The following is a 25,130-nucleotide window of genomic DNA, read 5'->3' on the forward strand; positions in this document are numbered from 1 at the left end:
GCAGCGCTACAACTTTCGCACATATTGTTCAGATCGGACTACTAAATGACATACAAACTGTCCGATCAAAATCAAGACAAGCATCTTTTTATACTCTTTTTCTGCCGAGGTTAACGTCTTTTGTTGTTGTTGAAAAATTTTGGTAATTAATTTCCATTAAACTAGTGTGTTTTTAACAAATGGTTATATAACAATAAGTAAGAGAAATGGTACAATATTTTGCTTTTTTTTCGAAAATCACTATTTTCTTAATTTTCCTTTCTGCTACCAACAAAATAAATAAAAACGGAAATTTTTCGCTGCCAGTAAAAATATCGTTTTCGGTTTTTTATTATTTTTTTTTAACTGTATATACATTTTATTGATTTGTTGAGAAAAATGCAATTTTTTAATGATCAATTTATTACTTTTTATAGTATAAGTTTGTACATTTTATAAAATTTGTTTCTATTTCTGTATACTTTCGTCAGTTTAGTTGTTATTTAACATGCACAATTTTAATTAAATACATTTATTAACGACTTAAACTAATGTTAACAACAATACAGCGCAATTATGCTTCGAAAAATTTATTATGACTTGTATAATAATTATTATATTATAATATATATATATTAATTATTGAATCGTTTGCTGCTTATATAATATGTAGGTGTTGATTTACTTAATTTTTTTTTAAACATTTATAAATGTTCTTATAAAATTAATGTATTTAATATTTTGTCAAATTTACTCCCTGTTGAATACCATTTTTGGCACCACCGTTTCATTTCCTTTACGAATTAAACAAATTTCGTCTACCATATATGTATGTACATACCACTATGTGTTTATTATCGCTGAGAAATATGTGTGTGTTGGTAACTATAAATTTTTCAGCTAAGCTGAGTTCAGAGTTGTGCTTTTACTGTTTTCTTTAATAGCTTAGCTAATTTATGAGCATGTTGAGGTAGACTAGCGAAATTAATTTCATATTTTCCAGCGTCAGAACAAGCACTTCTACAAAATATCGTTGTGTGGTGACTTTGTTTACAAAAACAAAAAAATCAAAAAAATTTAAAAATGAAAAAAAATCAATAACAAAAATACATTGATCGGTTTGTATAGTTGCGTACGTTTGTAACTGCATTTACTCATTTATGCATACACATACTTTTCACCTATATTTGGTTATGTATATGTGTGTAGAAATTCTTTGGCCTTTGTGCGCATTTAAATGAATCGCGTTAAACTGCTTATTTGGGATAGTATTTCGAGCGGCGCCAGCGATTCACAATGCTGTTAGCCAAGACCCAGGCGAAAGCGGCACAAATCAGCTGTAATTACGTAAGAGAATAATAATAATAACAAATTTTATTTCACAATCATTTAGCATAATTTAGTAGCCAATAATTTGAAAATAGGTAATAATTAATTTATTTTTGACATTTTGAATACGCACCTCGACCAAAACCACACCGATGGCGAAGAAATTAAACGCCTGCCAACGCTCGGCCACATAAGTGAGGAACTTCTGCCGACAGCCGTCGAAGTTCAACTTGTCTGTAACGCTGTTGTAACAGCTATTTGGCGGGAGCAGGTAATCGCTGGAGCCGATATTGCCGCAACAATCGAGCTAAGTCATGAATGGCGGCGCAAATAAGGAAATAAACGATTATGAATTATGATTGTCAACAGTGAAATGTTATAAAAAAAATATAAAAAAATACTATAAAAATAATTTATAGTTTATAAGCACATGTTTATGCACGCATATATGGAATTTTGTGAAAAGACTTGCGCGCATGCGCAAACAATTCCAGTGCGCAAGTTCGAAATTACAAATATACACACATTCATAAGCATTCATATATTGTAGATATTAAAGTATTCATACTCACCCATCTCTCAATGCTCGCTATATGACTAGTGTTGCCCGGCTTGATGGGCACTATTGGTGTACCCCACAATTGATCGAAGGTGTGATCAATGTTGATCAGCAATGTCGATTGGAAGATCCAAAAGAAGCCAACCGATAGTGTTTGCAGCACAACCCATAACAGCAGAATTATGGCGAACTACGCACATACGTTGTATCAGATCGGCATAAAAGGGCAGTGACATTGAAAAGTTAACCAAAAAAAAATTGAGGAAAACAAATTCAATAAAATAACAATACAAATCGATACTATGTTTACTAATGTGAAAATTTGCGTACCGTTTTGGAGATCTGGCTGCTTTCATGTGCCGCACCCAAGGAACCCAAGACTGCGGTCAAGAACACCACGATGCCCAAGCCGAGTATTACGAAGGCTGCGGTATTGAAATATTCAAGTTTGATGATCACATATGCCCCAATGCCAATGATAACCAAGCCAAGTAGCTAAAATGAAAAATATATAAAATTAATAAGTGACATAGTTAAAACAAACAAATGGGCGTTATTTTGTACAATATAAGAACTGGTTTTTTACCCTAAAGAATAATAGAAACTCAGAATCAAAATTCATCAACGTTTTCCGCCATTTCTAACTATATCAACATGGATAAAAATAAATAAATTGGTAAGGCCGATTTAAAATTTCATCAGAGATACTTATAGTATTATCTGTTTCAAAAATAGGAGGGCATCCCAGTTTTATTTTACTTTAGCAGAGTCTTAATGGAATTTGAACCTAAATATAAGTATATATAAGTTTTTCCATATACTTTCAGAACCACACCACTCATGGCTCTCTAAAAGTGGCAACCTAAATATTTCGTAGCTGAAATCGGCACAAAGAGCTTTTGCAATAGCTTTCTTAATGCAATTTCTTTTACCGCTATTTTTCAATAATACACCACTATAATAAGTTTAGTAAAAATAAATTCATTATTTTCGCATAAAATTGAAGGTTTTATTTAACATAGTTAGAATGATCCGATTTATGTAAAATCCGCTGTGTTTTGTTCGATAACTTGTAGCCGTTTTGAGGATAACATACTTTCCTATTTGTGTGGCCTAGCGTTGTTCTGATGGAACACAATACCTTTCCTATTGATAAAAGTTAGCCACTTCTAGACGATAGCTTCTTTCGGACAATCCAATTGTTGACAGTACAGGTCCGATGTAAGAGTTTAGGCGTAGAGAAGAAGCTAATAGTAGCTGACACCGTGCCAATACTACCAAACACCTAGAAGAACCTTCTTGACCGTCAATTTTGGTTTATCCACCGTTTATGCTGGCTCATCGCGATTCGTCCACTTTTGCTTGATGTTGTCGTAAGTGACCCATTTTCCATCACCAGTAACCATCCGCCTCAGAAATTCGGGGTTTTTTGCACTAACTCGTATGGCAACCATCGAGTTCGATTTGGTAACAGCATTATTTGAAAGTTATGAAACGGTTTTTGCGCAGTTTGTCTTCCAGAGTGTGATGCAACTTTGACATCATAAATTCCGAAACGGTTATTATTATTTGCATTCTAAGCCGCCTGGCTTGCGTTTTCGCATTTATCGAAAATATAATGTCAAATATGGCGTATAATGATATATATATGATCATTTCTCTTATATTTCATAAGGAAAATAAATATAGTATTCATATATTAGCGGTGTTCGCAACAGCTGAGAAGTTGTCTTTGCAGCAATAACTACTTAACACAAAGTTATTTGCTTTGGAATATACGTATTTAAAAAAATTAAAAAATAGTATAAAATTCAGCAGACATCTGTTCAGTTAAATCATTAGTCAACCCAACAAAAACTTACTACATTTCGCGAATAGATTATTCAAATAATAAAATCTACTATATTTGTCACCATTTAATGGACTTGATATATGTCAACAAGCTTGAAAATTCAATAATTTTCGACAGTGCTTTTATTTATTGAGTAGTAATACCCAAATTAGGAGCAAATGAGTGCAAAGCTAAGATTGTGACAATTTTTTTCTATACAAACTCATATTTTATGGCTTGAAAAATAAAAGGGAAACAGTATAGTGATGTCTGTATTGAAAAGGAATAAAAATAATAAAATGAACTAAATAAGCTCGTACTCCACCTGGCAAAACCAAACATTAGTTTTCTAAAATTATACTTTTAACCTTTTGAAAATAGTATTGTTCATGTGAACGTATATATGTGACTGCTTGAAAAGATTATGTATGAATATAAAGTGATCATGATTTTCAAAGCATAACATTTCCTCAAAATCACCCCAGCAGAAACTTAGCACAGCCAGAGAGCTGTCATACTTGTATATAGGTATACATTGCATGTAAGCAAGGCTACTTATGAACCTAATCGCCTCTTTAATTTTACCTGAAACATTACTTTTGTGAAAGTGATTTTTCCTCTTCTATAATTCATTCGAAATTCATTTCGACATGATAGCTCTTGATTCCTTATCACTAAGCAGAGTTTAAGTAAGCGCGAGTGGAATTCTGTAGACAATTTTTAGAACTTTAGAATAGCAAAATCAACAGGTATTTTCGATCGCATTTTCATCGAAGTGAAACTATGATTCATATAAAAATCTTGCGAAAATGTATATTAAATTAAAGAATATTTTTCTGGCTGCACTAAAACTGTTGCTGGTAAAAAACGAGGTGAAAAAAGTCTAACAAGTCAACAGGAAATATTTAAAGTTTTTAAAGATTGATTCCGGAAGAATGAGAGTTTGACCGTTTTAAAATTCTCGCTTCTCATGTTCGGTTATCAGTGAGGTTGTTGTCATTCCAACTCGATCCTCAACAAACAACTCGTGGTGTTTTCAGTAATTAAAACTCAAAATAGACTAACGGACGCATTAACAGACGGATCATGATGGAACATAGGAAAAAAAAAACTCAAGAAATAAAAAAATTAATTTCCGAATGTGATGGAATATAGAACAGACCAACCTTAGAAAAGAAAAAAATATTATTGGTAAATCAAAAATATTAGAAATTAAGACAAATACGTGTTAATTTTTACATTCTCTCATTTTAGAAAATCGGTTACAAAATTAAAATTACTCGCCACAAAGTATCCAACTTTGATTATTTTAAACATATGTTATGAGCCAATAACAGATTTTAATAAATGTCAGTTGCATTTAAATAAGAAACTTCAACTTGACAGACTGGGCTTCAGTCAATCACATTTTGACAGAGTTTTTACTGTTGTTATACAAATGTTATGCCATACAGTTAGTTTTTCAATTTTACGGTAATCTTATACCAAACTTTAATTGTTACGTTTGGGTATAAAATTCGAACAAACTAAATGAACTAAATCTTCATAAACAAAAACAGAAAATTCGCAATGAATTATTCATACTTTTATGGCAATTTTGCATTTTTACGATTATGGAGAAACATTGAACGAATATAAATTCGAAAATGTCAATTCGAAATGAAATAAGTGCAATCTATAAGACATTTTGAATTAGAATGCTCAACTATGGTAAACGAGTTCAACAAGGTGTAGGTGCAGACTCATAATTTTTCTGTAAATGTATATTTGCTAAGATTAATTGGCAAATTAGAAATAGCCGTATCTACTTTTTCCCTTTTGCAAATTTTATCAACAAATGCGGCAGTCTTACATAATACCTGTAGCGCCTGATCATACCATATACTCGTAATCTACTGCGTACAAAGAAGCACTTAAAACAATTTATACAAAGTAGATTGCGGCCAAGTGCAGTCATAAGCGCTTTGCAAATTTTTTCTAATACTCATCCAATAATAAAAGTGAGTATACTCCTTAGCTAAATAGGTATGTATGTATGTACCATATGTACATGTGTTCATAGTAAATGAGTTGGTTGTTCTTTCAGCAACTGTGTTAAGGCTAAAGCGTGTGATGATAAGAAAAGTGAAATCTACGCGTCACTGTTTATTTTGAATTCAGCGATAAGGGAGCTCATATTATACAAACATACATACTTGTACATTCATACTCACACATTTACATATATATTTGTACATTTAAGTACTAAGAGATAGCATATATTCGCTTAAAAGTACATTACCAAACACTTTATTGACATCACGTGGTAACCATAGAACTAAGAACATAAATAAAGAGCTATTCTGATTATGTAAGGCAGCGACACACAAATATAATATGTATTTTGAGCTATTTTTTAAAAGGTCCCACATTAACTTCTAATACAAAAAGCTGAAGTAGAAGATGGAGAATGGAAAAGACTTTCATGTTAGGAGGTACTTAACGTATATAATATATATTTGTAAAAACAATTTTTGATAAAGAGTCGAATTTTTCCCTTTCTTTGAAAGATCGATCTTCACCATATTTAAAACTCTTCAATAGATTCACTTATATATAGATCAGAGATAAACTTATTTAAGCTTCCTCCAAATAATTCTCTATAAAGAAACATAATTCCCCCATAGTGTGTTTTTGACAGGTCAGAGAGTTTAGAGTCAGCCCTCCGCCACCGTTCGAAACTGAAAAGTTTACTCAATTGATCCAATATATAAAAATCGCCAACAAAATGTTCGCGTCGTAAACACTATTGTGTGCCAAATACACAACATTTGACATATGGAGATCAAACTTCAGACGTCCATAAAAGAGGTTGTACTGATCGATGGAAAAAAATTTTTCGATTCAGTTTGCACGCTCTGTTTCAATGAATCTAACCGAGTCAAATTTAATCTTAAATATGCAGATTAAGCTGAACATTTTTCTACCTGTCTATGGAGAAATGCGTGATGTAGTTGTATAAATAACGACTCTGAAAGATATTTACCGGCATTGAGTATGAATTCAGTATAAATCGAATCTTTAAACGAAAAAAAATTTGTTGTATCTGTCATGAAAAGTAACCATTTCTGTTTTATTAAGTGCATAAGAACTGGCCGTCTATAACTTTACTAGGACTGAGTTCAGAGTAAAAAAGCCAGTGAGTTAGTTTAGAGCCTTGAAATTAATTTTAGAGAATTAAGTGTTTCTCATCGTACACGATCTCATTTCTACAATTCCTTGGTACTTGCTTTTCCCTGCGCTCTTGTTCTTATTAATCACCATAAGTGACACTGAAATCACTTAATCATTTTGATTTAATTCAAAAATGAAAACAGCAATCAACAAAAATCGGTGACGCTTTGTACGACCATAAATCATAGGCCTTTTAGTTCTATGATTTATTAACTGTCATGTCACGCAATGTGCACCGACACACACACACATTTAAAAAGACAGGTAGCATTAGTGTTTGCGGTAAACAATTAATTAATTGCAAATAAAATGCGAAAAAAAATCGAATTTAGCAAAGAGGCCCCATAAAGCCCCGAAGAAGGAAGATGAAAATGGCAAAAGCGGCAAAGTCTAATTTAGAAATTATTCAGTAACCGTTGCTTAACAAATATCTAAAATTATTTGGATATATGAACATATGTTAGTATGTGGAATAGCGCAAAATATAATATAGTGATTAGATAAGAGCAATAAGTGATGACGGCGTATGACAAGTGCAGTTCTAATTAATAGTCTCTATTTCACTGTAGATTACATAAATATGAGCTACAGACATATACATGTATATATTATATAGTTTATGCTATACGTATTGACAACTACAGTAAAAACCATTTAAAATTAATATAGTTGAAAGATACTGCTGAGTTTACCTCTTTTCTAATTCTATACCAGATCATTGAGTATTACTTTTGACAGCTGTCGTATGAAATATCCGCTATGCGAATTAAAAGTAGTAGAGAAAATATTGAAGCAATGGTAATGAAGAATTTTTAAAAGATTGATTGACAAGTTTTTCATTTTTCAACATTTTGCATTTCGTACGGACGTGTTTCTATTTCGCATGAGACACTACTCTCATTGTCTGCTGAAAATGTCAAGGTATCTCAAACAGGGCTGAACAGTAGTTGTTGGCATATTTCGTGAACTAAACCCAGTAAATATGTGATCCCACTCCGCCATAAAATTTTGTGGCGCTCAGGTTCTGCAGTACCACAAAATAAGTCACTGAAATCAACAGAAAATCTTCTTGTAGATATGTAGCTACTAATAAAGAGCAATAAGTCGAACTTAAGAGGCTCTAGATGAAACGCTTGGGTTCCATTATTTGTACACCCACTGCACTTTTAACTCACCGGTTATTCATTTTGTAAGATCACAGAGATCATGCTATGAGTAAACACGGAATACATTTACATGTAAATTTGCAGACACACACACACATACACTTAGGTATATTTAGTAAAGACAAGAGATGAAGATTACGCGGCTGATAAAAAAGCGCACCCATCCTTGTGCTCAATTACTTTACGAGCACTAAAAACTAAACGATGCAACTAGTGAAATAAAACTGAATTAAAAGAGACACGAACACACGCACACAAACACATATATATATATATATATATTTGCAAAAGTTCGCTAGTTAGTTGTGTGTTTATGTAAGAAAATTAGTGTGAAACGGATGCGCGCATTTGAAAAAGATTTCAGAATATTTTAAAATTAACAACAACCATAAATGCAACAAAGCAACATGAGTCACGCGAATGAAAAGAACTTTTTATTGCAAAAAAGTGCAAGTATATTAGGGTGAGTGCTTTCACATATGCTGATGTAATGACTAATGAAATGGTTCTTAAAATTCTTTAATCTTTAAAGAAATATTTAAATGATCGAAAAAATTTAAATATTATACTAAATATAATTAGTGTTGTTATAAGTACAATTTATTTATGTTCAGCGGCAGCCCAACCGAAATATCCACCCAAATTTATATTACCTCGAAGTTTAGAATTATGAAATGAAGTGAAGTGAAGTCATATAGTATGTATTTGCAAACCGTTTTTGTACGACGCGAGCAGTTTGTCTGGCGATTTTTATATGTATATTGGATATTGGATCAATACCGAAAGAGGGTTTCTACAGTTTCAAAACCAGAAAAAAATCACAGAGAGTTGAAATCTGACGAACGCGTTGGCTGAGCGCTGACTTTCGTTTCGTGTTTGGTCAAAAGCTTAGTGAAAGCCGATGTTGGGATTAAAAATTAACTTTTCATTTCTTAATCGAAGACTAAAGATTGAAAATATTATTTTTTGATTTGAATGAAAGCGAAAAAATGTTAATTCCAAAACAAATTATTTTTTTTTATTCTTTATAATATGCTTGAGATTGAAACTTTTATTTTTTATTTTTTAAGTTGTGTGGTAGTTGGGATAAATTTTGGTTTTCCGGTTTTTGGAAATAAAAATTTTTTTTTGTTTAATTCGAAATGTGGGGTTAAATTTTTGTTTTAACCCGATATGCGGGATTAATTTTTTTTAATCACGTGTTTGGAATTTAAAAAAAATTTAATTCAAATTCAGTTATTTTTTTAATGTATTATTTGCAACCCTGATTGATATGTACCTAAATATAAATATATTGAATTTATTTTCAGTAGTTAAATTACGCAATTTGTAAGCTATATATTTTATTTTTAGAAATGGTTCAACTCAGCGCCATCTACCTCCACTATAAAACTCAAAAGTACATGCTTCATTCTTCATTAAAGCCACAAATTAACTACTGTTATAATTGAAATCTCGAAAAATCTAAGAACCCTAATATAGACACACGTGCATCGCTAAGCTTTTGCAACGAAAAGACACGCGCAGTTTACTGGCACATTTTGGCAAATGCCACAACAGTGAAGTGGCAAAATTAAGCGCGAAATTAGATCGGCACAGTTGCACGAGTATAAATATTGTACCTTTCAGCTTCAGTGGAACACTTAGCGGTTTTTCGCCAGAAATCATGCCACCAACTGTACACGCGCACATGCACACCTACAAACCAATACATACATACATATGTATATATATGCCTTCTGAAATATTCGCCAATTTTTACTTACGCTTGCCAATCAGTCAATCACTCAGCTCAGTTTGTCAGTTAGTCAGTCAGTCCGTCAGTCAGCCGTCTGATTTATATGAAAAGAACGTTATTTGTTGCTGTTGTTATTGAATTTAGGTTTATCACTGTGTGGTTGGTTTGCGCGACGCTTTTCCAAGTGTACGCTAAACATGCAGCAACAACAAATAAAAGCGGCAATGTCAATAAATTACAACAATTTAAACAAATTGTAAACAAACGTGCCCAACTGAATAACAAACCACCAATTGACTCAGCGTTGCCCACAGCGCACCAAAGACGTCTGTTAGGAGAGCGCAAGTGTGCGGATGTGTGCGTGTGTATGTACATATGGTACTTTATACATATGTCGCGGATTATACATAAACTAATATGCCATAAATTCCAACTAAATTATTTGATTGCTAATAAAAAATAATAATATTTTTTGCCAAATGTAAAGGTCAGTTAAGCGAATCTCAGCCCAAGGTTTATGCAAGCTCGAGACGGGAAGTCATTATCGCGAATTTACGGATATTTTTGATTGGATTGAAATTCTGGTGGCTCTGACTACATTTTTTAGCTTGATAGTAGCTGTAGAATTGTGCATAGGAAATTAAGAAATGTTGACAATATTGAAAATTATTCTGGAGATACATAACAGAACTTTTATTTATATAATTCTTCAACCACTAATGCGAAAATTTTCTTAGCCTGGTCCCAAATTAGAAAAATCTGAGATAATGAAAACACATTGGCTGATATTTTCGACATAACGTCGGCTGACTTAGACATTAAGGTCCCCGGTATCTCTGTAGTCAGACTTCGACCACTTTTAGTTGAGAAGTGTCACACCTGAAAGGGAGGGGGATACCTAGGAAGTATCATATATGTTTACTCCTGTGCTTTAATAGAGTAATAAATTTTTGAACTTTTTCCTTACCTTTCTGCCGTCAAAACCTAATAAATGACAATAACATCAAAAAAGTTAGAGAAACAGGGCTTAAAAGTCTTCGTTTAGCATTAGAGATATATCTGAAGATCTAAACATATCTTATTAATCGACTCAACACAAAACAAGCCGAAACCGAAAATACGAGAATTCACTGAAGGCATTGAAGGCTATTCAAGCCCAAGCATATAACAAGTGTATGGAAAGTTGAACTAATCGATAGCTTATTTGTTTATTTGGTTTAATAGACTATTATAAAATAAATACGAGAAAAAATAGTTTTTATTTCAGAATGGATCAAATTGTACATGGCCAATCGTCCTTGGAAAAATATTTAAAATTCTGTGCTCATTTTCAAACAACCTAGCCAACTTTGCTCGCAATATAAACAAAAACAATGAAAAATCATAAATTCTTTCAGACCTTCCTCTTGCCTATTTTTTATGACCGATTACACAAAAACGTCTATAATACAAATAAGCAAATTTGCCGCTTTCGTGTGTTAAAGGGACTCCCAAAATCGATTTTGTAACACCAAAGACCTCACACAGATTAAAAACTTATTCTCTATTATTTGAATATAAACAACACGTTTTACAACAATAAATTTATTTCGTAATTTCAATTGCAACTATTTCCCGAATCACTTTCAGGTGGCTAACATTTGGTTTTTCATTTATGCCTTAATGAAAGAAACTTTTATGTTTCTCCTTTTAGGTTTACATTTACATGTACGGACGTGACTGTAATGCAAACAAGCATGTTAGAAACTTATATTTAATTCATTTAATTGTAACCATATAATTTTCTGCGCGTTTCTAATGTATCAGAGGCATAGATCTAATTACAACAAATTTCTCTCCCATTTCGTTTCAAATTTTTATTACTGTCGCAATTAAGTTTGTAATAATTAAACAATTTGTATGTAAATTACAACTTATTTTCCCTGAAGTCAAAGAGAAATTCAATTTCAACTACTACTAATATTTTTCTGTTATATTTACATACAAATATGGTACGAGTATAATACCATATGATTTTACAACACACCCGATCGACAGTTGTGTTCATAAAAGTAGAAGTTGGAATACTGATTAGATTCAACCCGAAAATGTATAGTAGTATCTCAGGTATCCCACTTTGTTTGTCACATTTCATCTTTGCTCTCTCATGGCAAAGAATTTACAGAAGGAAATAACAAAAAAAACTAAACTGAGCAATTTATTACAAGAGAGTATCTGGAGAAGAAGAATATTGAGGGCATAAAAACTCATTATATTATAGGTTATTTGAAAATAATTATATGTTTGATTTATATCAGTAAATTGTTCGATTCGTCACTCTGTTGGCACTCATATACGTTTCATGATAAGGTGACTGAGATTACGAAACGATGGCACGTTAAGATTTTTGGAACAATTCAAGATTTTGAAACCTCAATTACTGTATAAACAATTAATTATCCCACTATGAAAAATATTAAATGATATTTCCTTAACTAAGTAATAATAAAACTGCTACTGGTTTAGTCCAATAAAATACGGTGGAGATCATGAATTTACAATCTGTTTAAATAATAAGTAATATTTAACTGTATAATCGAATTTTTAAACAATTTTAGAAAAAATTTATTTAGTATAACAAAACACTCTCTCACTGAACAAAATACATCCTCTATAAGTCGCTCAGGCTTATGAAAAAGTATGACCGCTGACAAGATCAGATTTGATAATATTTAAAGTATTCGAGAAGAAAATGTTACGTTGGACTGATGGGCTTTTAGTTAAAGTAGAAGCAATGCTTAACTGCACTCCACTGTAACAATCTATAACAGTTTAGTAAATAGTTTAAAACCGATGACTTATGGTAGGCAATGACATTCCAGCGCTGAAAATATTCGATGAGGTATGAACTATTAGCAGCAGCTTGAGTGGTTTTCCATTTTAGATACGAGTATATACATTTTTATGACCAGAACAGCAAATATTTGCCACGTATTTTGTAACACCCTGAAGGAAGCGGCAGAGACCCTATAAAATGATCAGTGTAACGACCTGAGCCGATTAATCCATGTCCGTCTGTCTCAGTTTTTGAGATATCGAACTGAAATCTTCTCTTGCCAATAAGTTGCTCATTTGTCGGAATCGCGGATATTGAACCATTACAACATACAAATTTAATGATCAAAACAAATTTTTTGTATGGAAAACTATTTTATTTGACAAGATATCTTCACAAAATTTGGCACGGATTATTGTCGGATATTATATGGTAACGCTACAATCCTCGAACATATTGGTCAGATCGGACTACTATAGCATATAGCTGCCATACAAACTAACCGTTCAAAATCAAGATAAAGATACCGTTTTATGCTATAAGAAATTCCCTTGTGAAGGGTGTTAAAGTTACAGTGCAGCTGAAGTTAACAACATACTTGTATTCAAATCCAGTAAATCTCCACTTATGTCTTTTGTAACCCATTATCATGCTAATCTGTGTTATTAGCAAACCTGTATTTGCAATACAATAGCAGTTAGCAATAGCTGCTTGCATATATCACTTCCTGATAAGCCATTGTTGAGCTTCACACACTTCATAAAGCTATCATATTAATTTTCATAATTATGACTAAATGCCAGTTGATTGTTGACTTTTGATTCGATTCAAAATTTATGGCTTGACACAGACATTGGACCCATACATATATATTTAAAAAACACCAGCGTTTATCAATGGATATTTAATGTGTTTGTTTGTACACATGTTTATATTTGCATTGATAAATGTTTAGGAAAGCTAATAAGTTTTTTTCCAATTCTTGGACTTAAGCACAAACGTCACATTTGGCGCCGCTATTGTGTGATAAACAAATGACGAAATTATGTTGATATATCGAACTTCAAAACAACATTTTTACCCGAGGATAGAAACGGTAAATAGTTGTCGCTAAATACTGCTAAAGTCGCCTCCACATCTAATATTCTTTAAACTGTAGAAGCTTGTATTACTTATACCATTTGTATGGTATATAGGTACATACATATGTATGTCCAATTTTCGTATTTATATTGGATTTGGACTTATTTTATCTACTGAAAATTTTTAAGCGAGTCAAGATTGCCTATTCACCACTGGTAAATAATTTCATTTATAATTGCATTGAAACTAATTTAACTAGTCGCCTTCAACTAAAACTTTAGCTGATAAGCTTTTTAAGCCCTCTAGAAATTATTAAAAACACTTAAAAAACATATACACTAAACAGTGACTTCTTCAAAAACTTTTTATCATACACACTTGCAAAACGATTGTAGGCACATTAGGGTGGTCTACCAAAATAAGAAGATTAATTTAAATTTGCATTAAGGTGCTAAGGATTAGAATTTTGAATTATTATTATTATTTTTTATTAATTACATATTACGATAGTTCGAATTTGCTTGAGTCGGCCAAATGATCAGATCCTGGAGATAAGAAATTGTTTTAGGTGTCAACCACGGAGAAGACTGGAATCAATTGTTCTTTTTTTACGGTCACTTTAAGTGTGCACTTAAAACTGTCATCTATTATACAAAACCGATGTGATCGCACCAAGTAGGTATAAGGGTTATTACCATCGGAAACACCATAAATAAATTATATAATAAAATAATATAATATTAATTTTTTTAGCTCTATAGAGCAATTTTTACGCTTGTGCCCTTACCTTAATTATCTACCATTTATAGTCAAGTGAGTTTGTGATATTTAAAAATCATTATTATTTTATATAAACCACCCTAATATATACATATGCATACATAAAATTTATCAGTAGCCGTAATCAACTGGAAACAGCCTATTTGACTGAAATAATATTAAAAGTTTTAGCAGATTTATTTCGAATATATATTTCTATATACAGCTACACACATATATATATATGTATATATTCATATTTTCCCCGACCCAGCCGTAGTAAAATGACCTTGGAACCAACCCAAATATTATTGTCTATGCTCATCACAACGCACAGTGCGTATACGCACCCTATTCGACTATATATTGTGTTGGTGTGTAGTTGTTGTTGTGAGTTGCTAAAGGCAGCCACCTCTTGAATGGAGTCTGAAATATTGTAGGCCACATGGTCGGCATAGCAACCGTATACTAAAGAAATTTTTCCGTTATTTTTATTGATATGTAGCGCACAGTTTTTGAAAAACAAAGCGAACAGCGTGACGCACAACTTTATAAATGTTGTATCCGCTATATACAGGCGAGATTAAAACAAAGAGAGTCTTCTATCAATTTCTTACATATTGACAAGTATGTGTATATTCACATAGGCCCATATATCACGTCTTGTAAGAAAACACATTTTATAGCTTCCTTTAGTTAAATATATTTATTTATTTAGGTTTGCCATTTTATTTGCTAAAATGTATTGTGGAAGAAATGTATTCGAAATTTGAATAACGAAAACATTCACACCCCAAAAACAAGCCAAAATAAACATTTCTGTAGAGAAACATTAACAACCAATAAAAACACAGCAAAATGTATATCCAAATATTATATTTAAACTGAAGCACACTTAAACACGGCTGGCGAAGTAAATTGAAATATATCTAGATTTTTAGAAAACAATTATTTTAAAATTGTTAGAGCATATCTATAATTATGTTAAAGTAAAATATTTGCAGAGAAAATTAAATTTTAATATTTATTGAATATTTTTTTAATTACAAACGGTCTTAGACGACTCAAAACAAATGTTTAGAGTGCTGCAGTGTTTCCAACATTATCCGTAAATGAAACCTCAAAAAAAGTTCTCATCGAAAGGATGCTGTCTTACGGTCGTAAAATATCAAAAATTTGCCAAATGGCAGCATTTAAATAATAGTTTTGTTGTACCCAAAATTTGTATATCTTTTGACTTGCCATACATCGAATTTTGATCAGATCACACTAGTTAATTATTGCATGGAGAACTATATACGTATCATACAGAAAAAATCTGATAGAAAAATCTGATCGGGTTATTTGTCGCCAAATAATCACTCAAGCAAATTTGATAAATGCCGTTTCGAAAAAAAACGCGTTGAAAGATAAACGGATGGCCTATCTTTATCTTTTTATGACAAATAGGTTGACAACTCCAAATTTTATATTTTGTTATAACGTTTTTATTTTTTTCTAATCTAATTTTGGAATTTCTTATTTCGCTTTTGATTTATAGTGTTTTTAACTTCTATTTCAAATTTTAATTTTATAAATACTTGTATGTGACAAATTTATTGGGATAATTCTTAAATTATAAAAAAAAATATTCATTCTTAATTTTCTACACGAAACCGCGAATATTATTAAAATCTTCTCTAAGTAACTGGTGTGGCTCAGACGCCCAAAAATACATTGGCAACCAGCTGATTGCTCAGCCAAGTTATTGAATATCAACATTTAAATATAATGCTTGATGTTATTTTTATTGCGTAGGCCAATTACATTACAAAGTGCCCTGATGTTTACAATCATATACTAACAATCTTAAGACGTGCTGGCGAGACACACTGACAGACGGCCGAATTGTTAGTCAGCCCACAAGTGATGACATCAACGCTTTCCATTTCGAACAATGTGCCGACACCAACAATACTTTTGTTTTTCGCGTCAATAATTTTGTTTTCTTTTTGTTGTTGTACTTAGACGAAATTTGAGTAAAATTCTTAGCTTTTTCTTTGTTATGTTAATAGTATTTTAGATAATGCCACATTGCGTCTAACTGTGCGCAAATGAATGTGTGTGTGTTTAATGGCATTTGGGCAACGAAGCATCGCGGGAGGGAGCGCTCACGCTTTTAGCGCCAAGAAAATGCGTAGGCTTAAAGCAGCAATAATTCAACACAAATATTTAAGTATGTATGTATGTATATATAAATTTCTATGTACAAACAAGTGGCTATGCATATTAGAATTTGTCAGCGGTAAAAGCGTGAAAAACAACAAAACGTGGAGAGGTGAACCAAAACAATAAAAAAAAACAAAAGATATTGCGTGGGACCAAAGTTTTGCTTTTATGATTTTTATAGCTTTTCGTGTTTTTTATTTTTATTATAATTATTAGTATTAATATTATATTTTTTTTAATGTTTAATTTTTTTTTTTTTGTTTTTATTATTTGTTGTTAGCATATTTCTTTTGTACCGATTAATGTTTCTCTTTGATTTCATGCAGAGCTGCTAGAGTTTTTACTTAACATTATTATTTTTCATTTTTTTCTTGTTTTACTTTTTTTATTAAATTTTGGCATTGAATCTAGTTTTCTTTTGGTAAGTAATTCACGTTAATGTGGAGCCTTTTGAACCAGATGTTTGCGAAAAAAATAGAAATTTGTGCCAACCAATTCAAACACATTTGACTATTATCAAATCAATTGAATACTGTTTTTATATATATATTATCACCCAAAGTTTCAAAGTTTTGATTTTTTAAATCCAAAATTATATTTAGTGCGAATAAACGTGATTTTTTTTTGGAGCAATACAAACCAAAATGCTGCTCGAATTAAACCGTAAAATTTTAGCCGCTTAAAAGTTGCTACACGAAATTATAATAATGTTTACGAGATTTCCAATTTATCGTCAAAACTTGTCTTCATTAAGTAAAAATGAAGAATTATTGAAGTACACGTTGGTTCAAATGTCCATTTACATTGGAATTCGTAGCAATAGGGAGCAGTCACAGTTCAGTTACAAGATTCAAGAGCAGCAAACGAGAGTTCAAATCCATGGTAATAACCTGAGATTTAGAAATAATTTGCTCCAGGTTACAGCATTGTGCAAATACTTAAAGAATTAAATTCAAATAATTTTTAATTTGATCGCATTTATAGTACATGCTTTTTAAGGATCACACGGAGTGTGAAATTTCAAAAAAAAATTAATTTTTTTGCTTTTGCATATTTTAATAGCTTATACCTTTCGGAGTAACATACTAAAATTTTAAATGAATATCTCAAGTAATTTTTGAGTTACAGCCTTCTAAAGTTTAGTTGCTCAGGTATTATCTACAAGCAAAAAAAAAATAAATCTACATTTTTCCAACTGGCTGCCGTTGTAATTCGAAGACCAATTATTCCATCGCCTTCATATATTTTTCTGTACAATGAACTTTCAGTTCTGTGATTGTACGAAAATCGTGCAATTTTTCAACAAAACTCGACAATTTTTTCAAAGTCTGTCATTTTGTTAAGTTTCTTTCAGAATCTCCAAACACTCATACACTCACTGTTCTACTATAGCATACTAAAAAAAAATCGATTTTCAGAATAACTAGAGTTAATATATAATTAAATACACACTTGTCTCCATCATTTCCCAAATTTAGGTCAACTGCGCCAAATACAAAAAAAAGCATGATAAGCGAACTATGATTTTTTAAGTGAATTTTTTTTTAAATCAAAAGCACAGATAATTCAAGTTCGATCAGCAACACTCAAGCAAATATACACGTATAGAGAGATACTTCCTAAGAGCGCACATAGTATGCATATATTATATTTGTGTGTGTTTTAAGCACATGATTGCAATGACGTAATGACTGTCTGGTGTCCTAAGTTTTAAAAATAGGTAAATCACTTTAACTCGAAAGTAGAGAGCTGACGTGTGAAGTCACGGCACATTTGCAAATACGATTGAGTGCAAAAATATGTACAACAAAGCGTCTTAATTAAACATAAGCGTTGGGAGTGTATTATGCAATGAGAGTATAACCACTTGAACGAGTATGGACAGAAAGTAGACGTGACGTATAAGTAATATGAAAAGTATTGACACATCATGAAGTAAATTGAAATTTTAATATGGAATCCAAAAGTTAATTTTGTAAACTACTATAAATTGGTAGAGAAATAGTGGTTCCTAATAAAAATTACTAAATATTTACATAAAAACTCTCTTCCAGGGAAAGGTCATCGCAAGACTCAAAAAAACCGAATTTGAGAAATTTTTCAGAGAGATTAGACCTTTGACTATACCATAAATAATAGTAATTGAAAGAAAAGTGTCAAAATTCCTGTCGTCCTTGAATTACACACCAAAATTATTATTATAATTTTTTTTTTTTTTGTTATTTCTATTGAGTCCTTTTCCCTATTTTTTTTAAAAACATTGACAACTTATTGTAAATGTAGGAATCTTAGTAACTTAATAGGATCGTGTACCACAACAAAGTTATGCAGTTGTGCCCAAAAGAAAACCGCTAAACATTTTTTATCCGAACGGGTTGGCAGCCGTTTGTTTACGGCGCAAAAAGTTTGTATGCCAATTTGGACCATAAAAAAAAAATCGAACAACGAATTTGCTTAAACATTTGTGTTTTCAATGAAACGGATACAGAATCGTTCAAAATATTGCAGAAGTGTTTTGGAGAGTCAACTTTATCATGCAGACATGTATTTAAAGAGGATAAAGCATTCAGTGAACATCATGAACTCATTAAAACTTGTCTCATAGTAAAGACAATAACATCGAAAGAGTTAAAGAAACCGTGCTAGAAAATCGGATAGCAAAGGATCTAAACATCTCCTAAAGATCGAGTCAACACATTTGATATTTTGAATATTTAAATAGAACTGAAAATTTTGCACAAAACGCAGCATTACTGGCGACGAAACGTGGTTTTATGAATATGACGTCGAAACTGTCCAGGAATCTACCGTAAGGTTATGCAAAAATGAGCCGAAACCGAAAAAAACAATATTCGCCGAAGGCATTGCAGGCCATTCCAGCCAATTCATATAAAAAGTGTATGTAAAATTATATAAAACGTTGACATACTTATGTTGACCCAGGAAACTTTTTTGAAGGCGATAAAAAATATTTGTATGAAATTACATGAAAATGTGTTTTTTTTTTGTTTGTCCGAGTCAAATTTGATCATATGATATTTGTACCGATTTGGCAAAAAAATCATCAGAAAATAATTTGTTGTAAATAAAAGCTCTTCAATATACTTCATATATATATGAACACGCTCGATTTAATTTTTTTAAGTAACCCTGAAAATCTAAATACTCTAAATTAACGTAATATATTTATATATGTAAACTGTTTATTTAAATACTGGCCCTTAACATTTTGTACTACATACAGTACAAATAAAAGTTTATGCATATACACACACACTTACATACAAGCATACAAAATACATACATATGTACTTTAAAGGCCACCTAAGTGCTTTGACACAACGGAATTTATTGCGTATTTCGTCGTCATGAGCTCACGTGCATACTCACAGGCGAGTAAATACATATACATATGTATGTATATATATATTTCTTTATGACTGTATTTATATGTGTATTTGTTTAAAAACTATCTAGTTGTGTATTTTGAACTCTGCACACACTGCAGTTGCGCCCACCGTGTAAGTTTACAGTTTGCTGCAACTACAATAAGAACAAACCATAACCAGCAATTTTAACCGCAAATCAAACAAATCAGCGGCATTTACTTAGCAAAGTAAACCAAGTAAAAATCGCAATAAATGAAGTGAGCATAGCAACAACAAGAGCAATTAAACACAAACTCACACGTCACGAACAGCGGTGTATTTATGGTACATTCAGACGCATACATGTACTGCGCACATTTGAATATTTGTATATTTCAAACTTAATTTTCATAAGCGGCATTTGTTTGCCGCCCATTTGTTTACGTTTCTACACGCTTTGCTTTGAGCGCCTGAAGTTTTCCAAATGTTATTACACTTTTTTTTTATTTTTATTTTTTTAACTTTGGACACTCTCATTTTGTTATTTTTGTTATATTGTCAATTCAAGGTGTGTAAATTTCAAATACTCATACACAACTCCAAATAAATAGCACGCGCCAACAGACCGTCTGAATAAATGAATGAAACAACGAGCGAGCGCTTGACTAACAGCAATGAATGGTGGCTTGAGTCAATGATCGCGCTGCTAGAGTGACAAGCCAAATGTAAGACGCACACACACACAAATACACAGTGTTGTGTTAAATCTTGGTAACTACTTTGCATAAGTTGTTTTGTTGTTGTTTGTTGTTTGCTGTTTAAGCGTTTTTCTATTGCCACTTTGCATGCGCCTTATAATCTTTACGGTTGCTGTTGTTATTATTATTGTTGTTGTAGTAATTCATATAGCGCAGCAATATTTATTTAGTAACGTAACTGTTGCAATTTAATAGCTTTGCACTTTACTCTTGCAGTCACCGTTTAATATTGACAGTGAAGGTAAGTCACCCATACGCCGTGGTGTACACACGTGCGCCGAGTTTTATTCGGTTATGCAAATTAATTGAAGTAAATTGAGTTTGCATTGTAAATATTACAGTTCGTTTTATGTAAATCTATATTGTTCTCAAACACTTTGGATTAGATTTTCATCAAGCGTTTCTAATTAGTTGTCAACGCCTATAAATGTAATATGTAAAAAAAAAATATAAAAAATACTAATATTTTCGCAAATTTTAGTAAATAGTTGCAGTTTTATTTTCAAAAAACACCTTTAATGCTTGTTACCGGCAGTAAGCTGCGCCTTTTTGATAGACAGGCACACCAACACATGCACAAAGAAAGATTTTATTAAGGTTGTGTAAGTGCGTAGGCCATTTAGTTACTCATACGCCCACGCAGATAAGTTTATAGAACCTATTTTTTGTTGATTTCATTTAAGGCGTCATTCATTTTTAAAGGGAGTGCTGTAAATTTTTATTTTGAATGTAAAGTAATATAATTAAGTATGAAAATCACACCTCTTTAATTCAAATAGTTTTATCCATCCACATTTAATTTGGAAAACAAAAAATATAAAATATATACTAAAATGTGTCCCTTAAAAAAATCAGAACGAAGAAGCATTGGCTATTGCTTTATTGAGTATTAGCCATTTTCTTGAAAAACATTTCAGTAAAAATTCTTCGATCATGCTTGATTATATGGACGAAAACTAAATTTATTTTAATATTGTGGTTAATTATGCAGTTTTTACATATTCATCACTGCTTTTTGGCAATTAGTGTGCCTTTGGCAGCTGCAATATCGAAAAAGTCAAAAAATTTTAACCTCTAGGACACTTGGCCAAAAAATTTATCTAACTCGATATATGAGCCTTAAAAATGTTTCCCGTAAATTAAATTAATTAATTAATTTTTACGTATTTTAATGAAAATCTTTAATATAACCTTCAAAATACGCGCGCAATTCAAATGAACCCGTCCGACTCCAATTTGTTCTAACGGAATAACTAGAACGTTGCCACCAGGAAGGGTGAAAAAATATGTGATTTATTGACCTAACGTTAGAGTAAACTATTTCTTCAATAAATGTCGAACAATGTGGAGTCACTGATATCGGTCAAACTATCTGTCATGATAACAATACTCGGCTAGATTGAAGGAAAATTTGTCAGTATTCAAAACAATTTTCCAAAACACACAGCATGTTAAACAAAAAATTGTAAGAAATTCACTTTCAGTTACTCACCGCATAGAGGATATCCCAAATCAAAGAAAATACTTTTAGAGTTTTTGTTGAACACGCCATGCTTGTTGCTATTTATTTATATACAATTCACTATAAAATAAAATAAGAAATTAAAAATGAAAGTGTATCGAAATAATTCTAAATTTCGCGGCGCTAGTTTTTCGAAAAAACCATACAATTTTATATTGTACACATTTAAAATTGCCGACAACAGAAAAAGTCACATCAAAGTTCGCAAAAGGAAACACCGAGGAAAAGCGAGCAAAATATGAAAACACAAATAAAGATGACAAAATCGGATGGAAAATTCGTTCATTTCGGCATATTTTTAAACGCCTGCTATTCTACTACACTAGGTATATATGCGCGAATGCCTATTTGAATGTCCATTGTCCACCAATATTTATTTTCGGACACGCGCTTGTTTCGTCTCTCGAATGAAATTCATAAATTTTCCAAAATCCAAAATTAGCAAACGAAATTAGAATACACATAAATTTGCATTGCACTTTGCTAACAGAGCATGCAGTGCTGCATTTAAGCACGCACTTGTCCCTCTGATACCCTTCTAAAGCCTTTCTATAAACACTTAGGCACCAGTACAACAATTTTCATAGAAGCATATGTGTATTTATGGCATTTTGCACAAATCGCGCGCAAATTTCATTTCACTGAAAAAAATTCGAATTTGAATAGCACTAAACCGTTATTACCGTGAAGTGCTAGCGAATTGAAAAACCATCAACGGCGCCAAGCGTGAATAGACTGAAACTAGCTACACCTCCAATGCGACTATTTCGTCGCCGCTAATAATTTGCGTTTACTTTTGCTTATTTGATTTAGATTATGATAGATGCTTGGGAGCATAACAACAAATAGTTGGCTGAGAAAATTTCGCATGGAATTAATCGAGAATGAAACGAGCAAAAGCAAACTATTCTTAACACTTCTCACAGTGAGCTCGATAACCCTGCAAGAAAAATTTACTGAATGTGTGTTAAATGCAGAGTTGTTGCTATTTTTATTAGGTGGCAATTTTTAAATTTATTAATAAATTTAAAAACACTGACATCATTAAAACATATTTAGAACTCAGCTGTGACTTTGCTATTTTTTTATATATTTTTATTTTTGTCACTTAATATAACTTTTTAACTTAGATTAGTTCAACCATTTTTATGTTCGTGTAAAGTTTGATCTCCATATATCAATCAGTGTGTGTTTCGCAGCTGTTTGTTTACAGAGAACAGTTTGTACGGCAAATTTTACAATGATAAGAAAAATTGAACAACGAGTTTGCTCGAAATTTGGTCTTGGCACAAAGCATTTAGTTAAACATCGAATAAGTAGTACTTAAAAATCGTCATGTTGGCATCAGACGGAAAGCAGAGGATTTCAGCAACTTTTATAGATGGACTCAACACATTTTGGTTAAGGTTTTATATACTTGTATGAAGCGTGTCAATACTAGACTCCTACTAGTAGACCTAAACCTTTAGTAAAAACGTTGTCAAGTAGAAATCGCAAAGGAGATACTTGACAACATAGCTTAGAACCGTAGATTCATTAAACGTTTCATTACTTTTGACGAGACGAGGGTTTATGAATAAGACGTCGAAATTATCCAACAATGTAGCTAATGACGAAATCAAAAAAAAACAAAATTCGCTTAACGCACTAAAGGCGAGCCGTAACAAGTGTATGGACATTTTAATTAAGCATTGACATTCCTGAGTTTGCTCTAAATTAGCCTATTTTGAAGGCAATTAAAAATATTTTTATTAAAATATGTGAAAATGTAGTTTTTTGTTAGTCCGGCTCAAATTTGATCAGATGGTATAATACTTGCTTTACAAAGTTTTTTCTTGTAGCTATCACCCTTAACTAAGCAAGATCGTATAGAGATTATTTAATTTGAAAACAATCAAAAAGTATTAAATATAAGGCGTTTCAAGATTTATATTAACCTCTCATAAGAAAATACTTAATTTATTTCGTAAAAAAAATTTTTTTTTGTATTAATTTCTATATATAATATTATATATTTAGTTATATAAACTAAACTATAAAGAATTTAATTTTCCTATAGAGTACATCAAGAATATGAGCACATCCATACACACATACATGATCCACTGCATAATTCATGACGTTGCCGCTGAAACGAAATGGCATGAAACACTTTTATAGTAGGCTAATTCAATGTGTACGCAAAAAACTGCCAGCTCTCAAGTTGTTTTTTGTTGTGCACGTGAGATTTTTCGTCTTATCGGAGGTCAACTGAAAATATCATAACAAATAGTCACTGAAGAGAGCAGCAAAAGTGTTGTTGCGTTTGAGCAAATAAGATGGATATAAGCGATAATGCACACATATTTGAAGCATACTTTTAGACGGGTTGGTAAAACTTATCCTCTGCGCATGTGTATATGACTTTACCAGCATTCAGATTATGAATAAGTTACTGTTTTGCGTAAGAAAACAGCTTTAGAAAAAAAAGATACGATGTAATAATTAAGTTGGAATTTATTTAAGCAAATAGCTTGTAGAGAGAAAGAATAATAAGTGAATATTAAGGTAAACACTGATGATTTTAAAGAAAGCAACCCACCAGATATTATTTGGTATATTCAAAAATACTGGTTTTTCGTAGTTTTTGGTTGGCCATGCAATTGCTTTGTGTGTTACTGACTCGCGCTTGAATATTTTGTTGTCATACGAGAAATGATTGTATGCAAACTGTCAAAAGTTGATTTATGTTTTGAAGAGCTATTTACGCACGCAACACAATTGCCATCGACTGTGAAGTACAGATTGGTTCTATACATCTTC

General features: G+C 31.7%; 1 protein-coding gene across 1 annotated transcript; it reads right to left on the minus strand.

The window, feature by feature from the left end:
* Positions 1 to 292: 292 nt before the first annotated feature.
* Tsp42Eg (Tetraspanin 42Eg) lies at positions 293 to 23,117 on the minus strand. The gene is made up of 6 exons (XM_014247338.3): positions 23,012 to 23,117; positions 22,299 to 22,388; positions 2,198 to 2,362; positions 1,881 to 2,057; positions 1,442 to 1,615; positions 293 to 1,316 (listed from the first exon to the last, which is right to left on the minus strand). The coding sequence occupies exons 2-6, from the start codon at positions 22,356 to 22,358 to the stop codon at positions 1,236 to 1,238; spliced, it is 657 nt and encodes a 218-aa protein (XP_014102813.1). The 5' UTR covers positions 22,359 to 22,388; positions 23,012 to 23,117; the 3' UTR covers positions 293 to 1,235.
* Between the last annotated feature and the right edge of the window lie 2,013 nt (positions 23,118 to 25,130).

The sequence above is a fragment of the Bactrocera oleae genome, chromosome 4 (genome assembly GCF_042242935.1).
Source record: "Bactrocera oleae isolate idBacOlea1 chromosome 4, idBacOlea1, whole genome shotgun sequence".
NCBI classification, from domain to species: Eukaryota; Metazoa; Arthropoda; class Insecta; order Diptera; family Tephritidae; genus Bactrocera; species Bactrocera oleae.

What these genes read in the sequence shown, in the direction of transcription:
- Tsp42Eg (XM_014247338.3), bottom strand. Translation starts at nt 22,358, where the DNA reads ATGGCGTGTTCAACAAAAACTCTAAAAGTATTTTCTTTGATTTGGGAT. An exon ending in TAGCGAGCATTGAGAGATGG is followed by an intron (nt 1,616 to 1,880) that starts GTGAGTATGAAT and finishes TTCATGACTTAG; the next exon opens with CTCGATTGTTGCGGCAATAT. An exon ending in TCGGTGTGGTTTTGGTCGAG is followed by an intron (nt 1,317 to 1,441) that starts GTGCGTATTCAA and finishes ACGTAATTACAG; the next exon opens with CTGATTTGTGCCGCTTTCGC.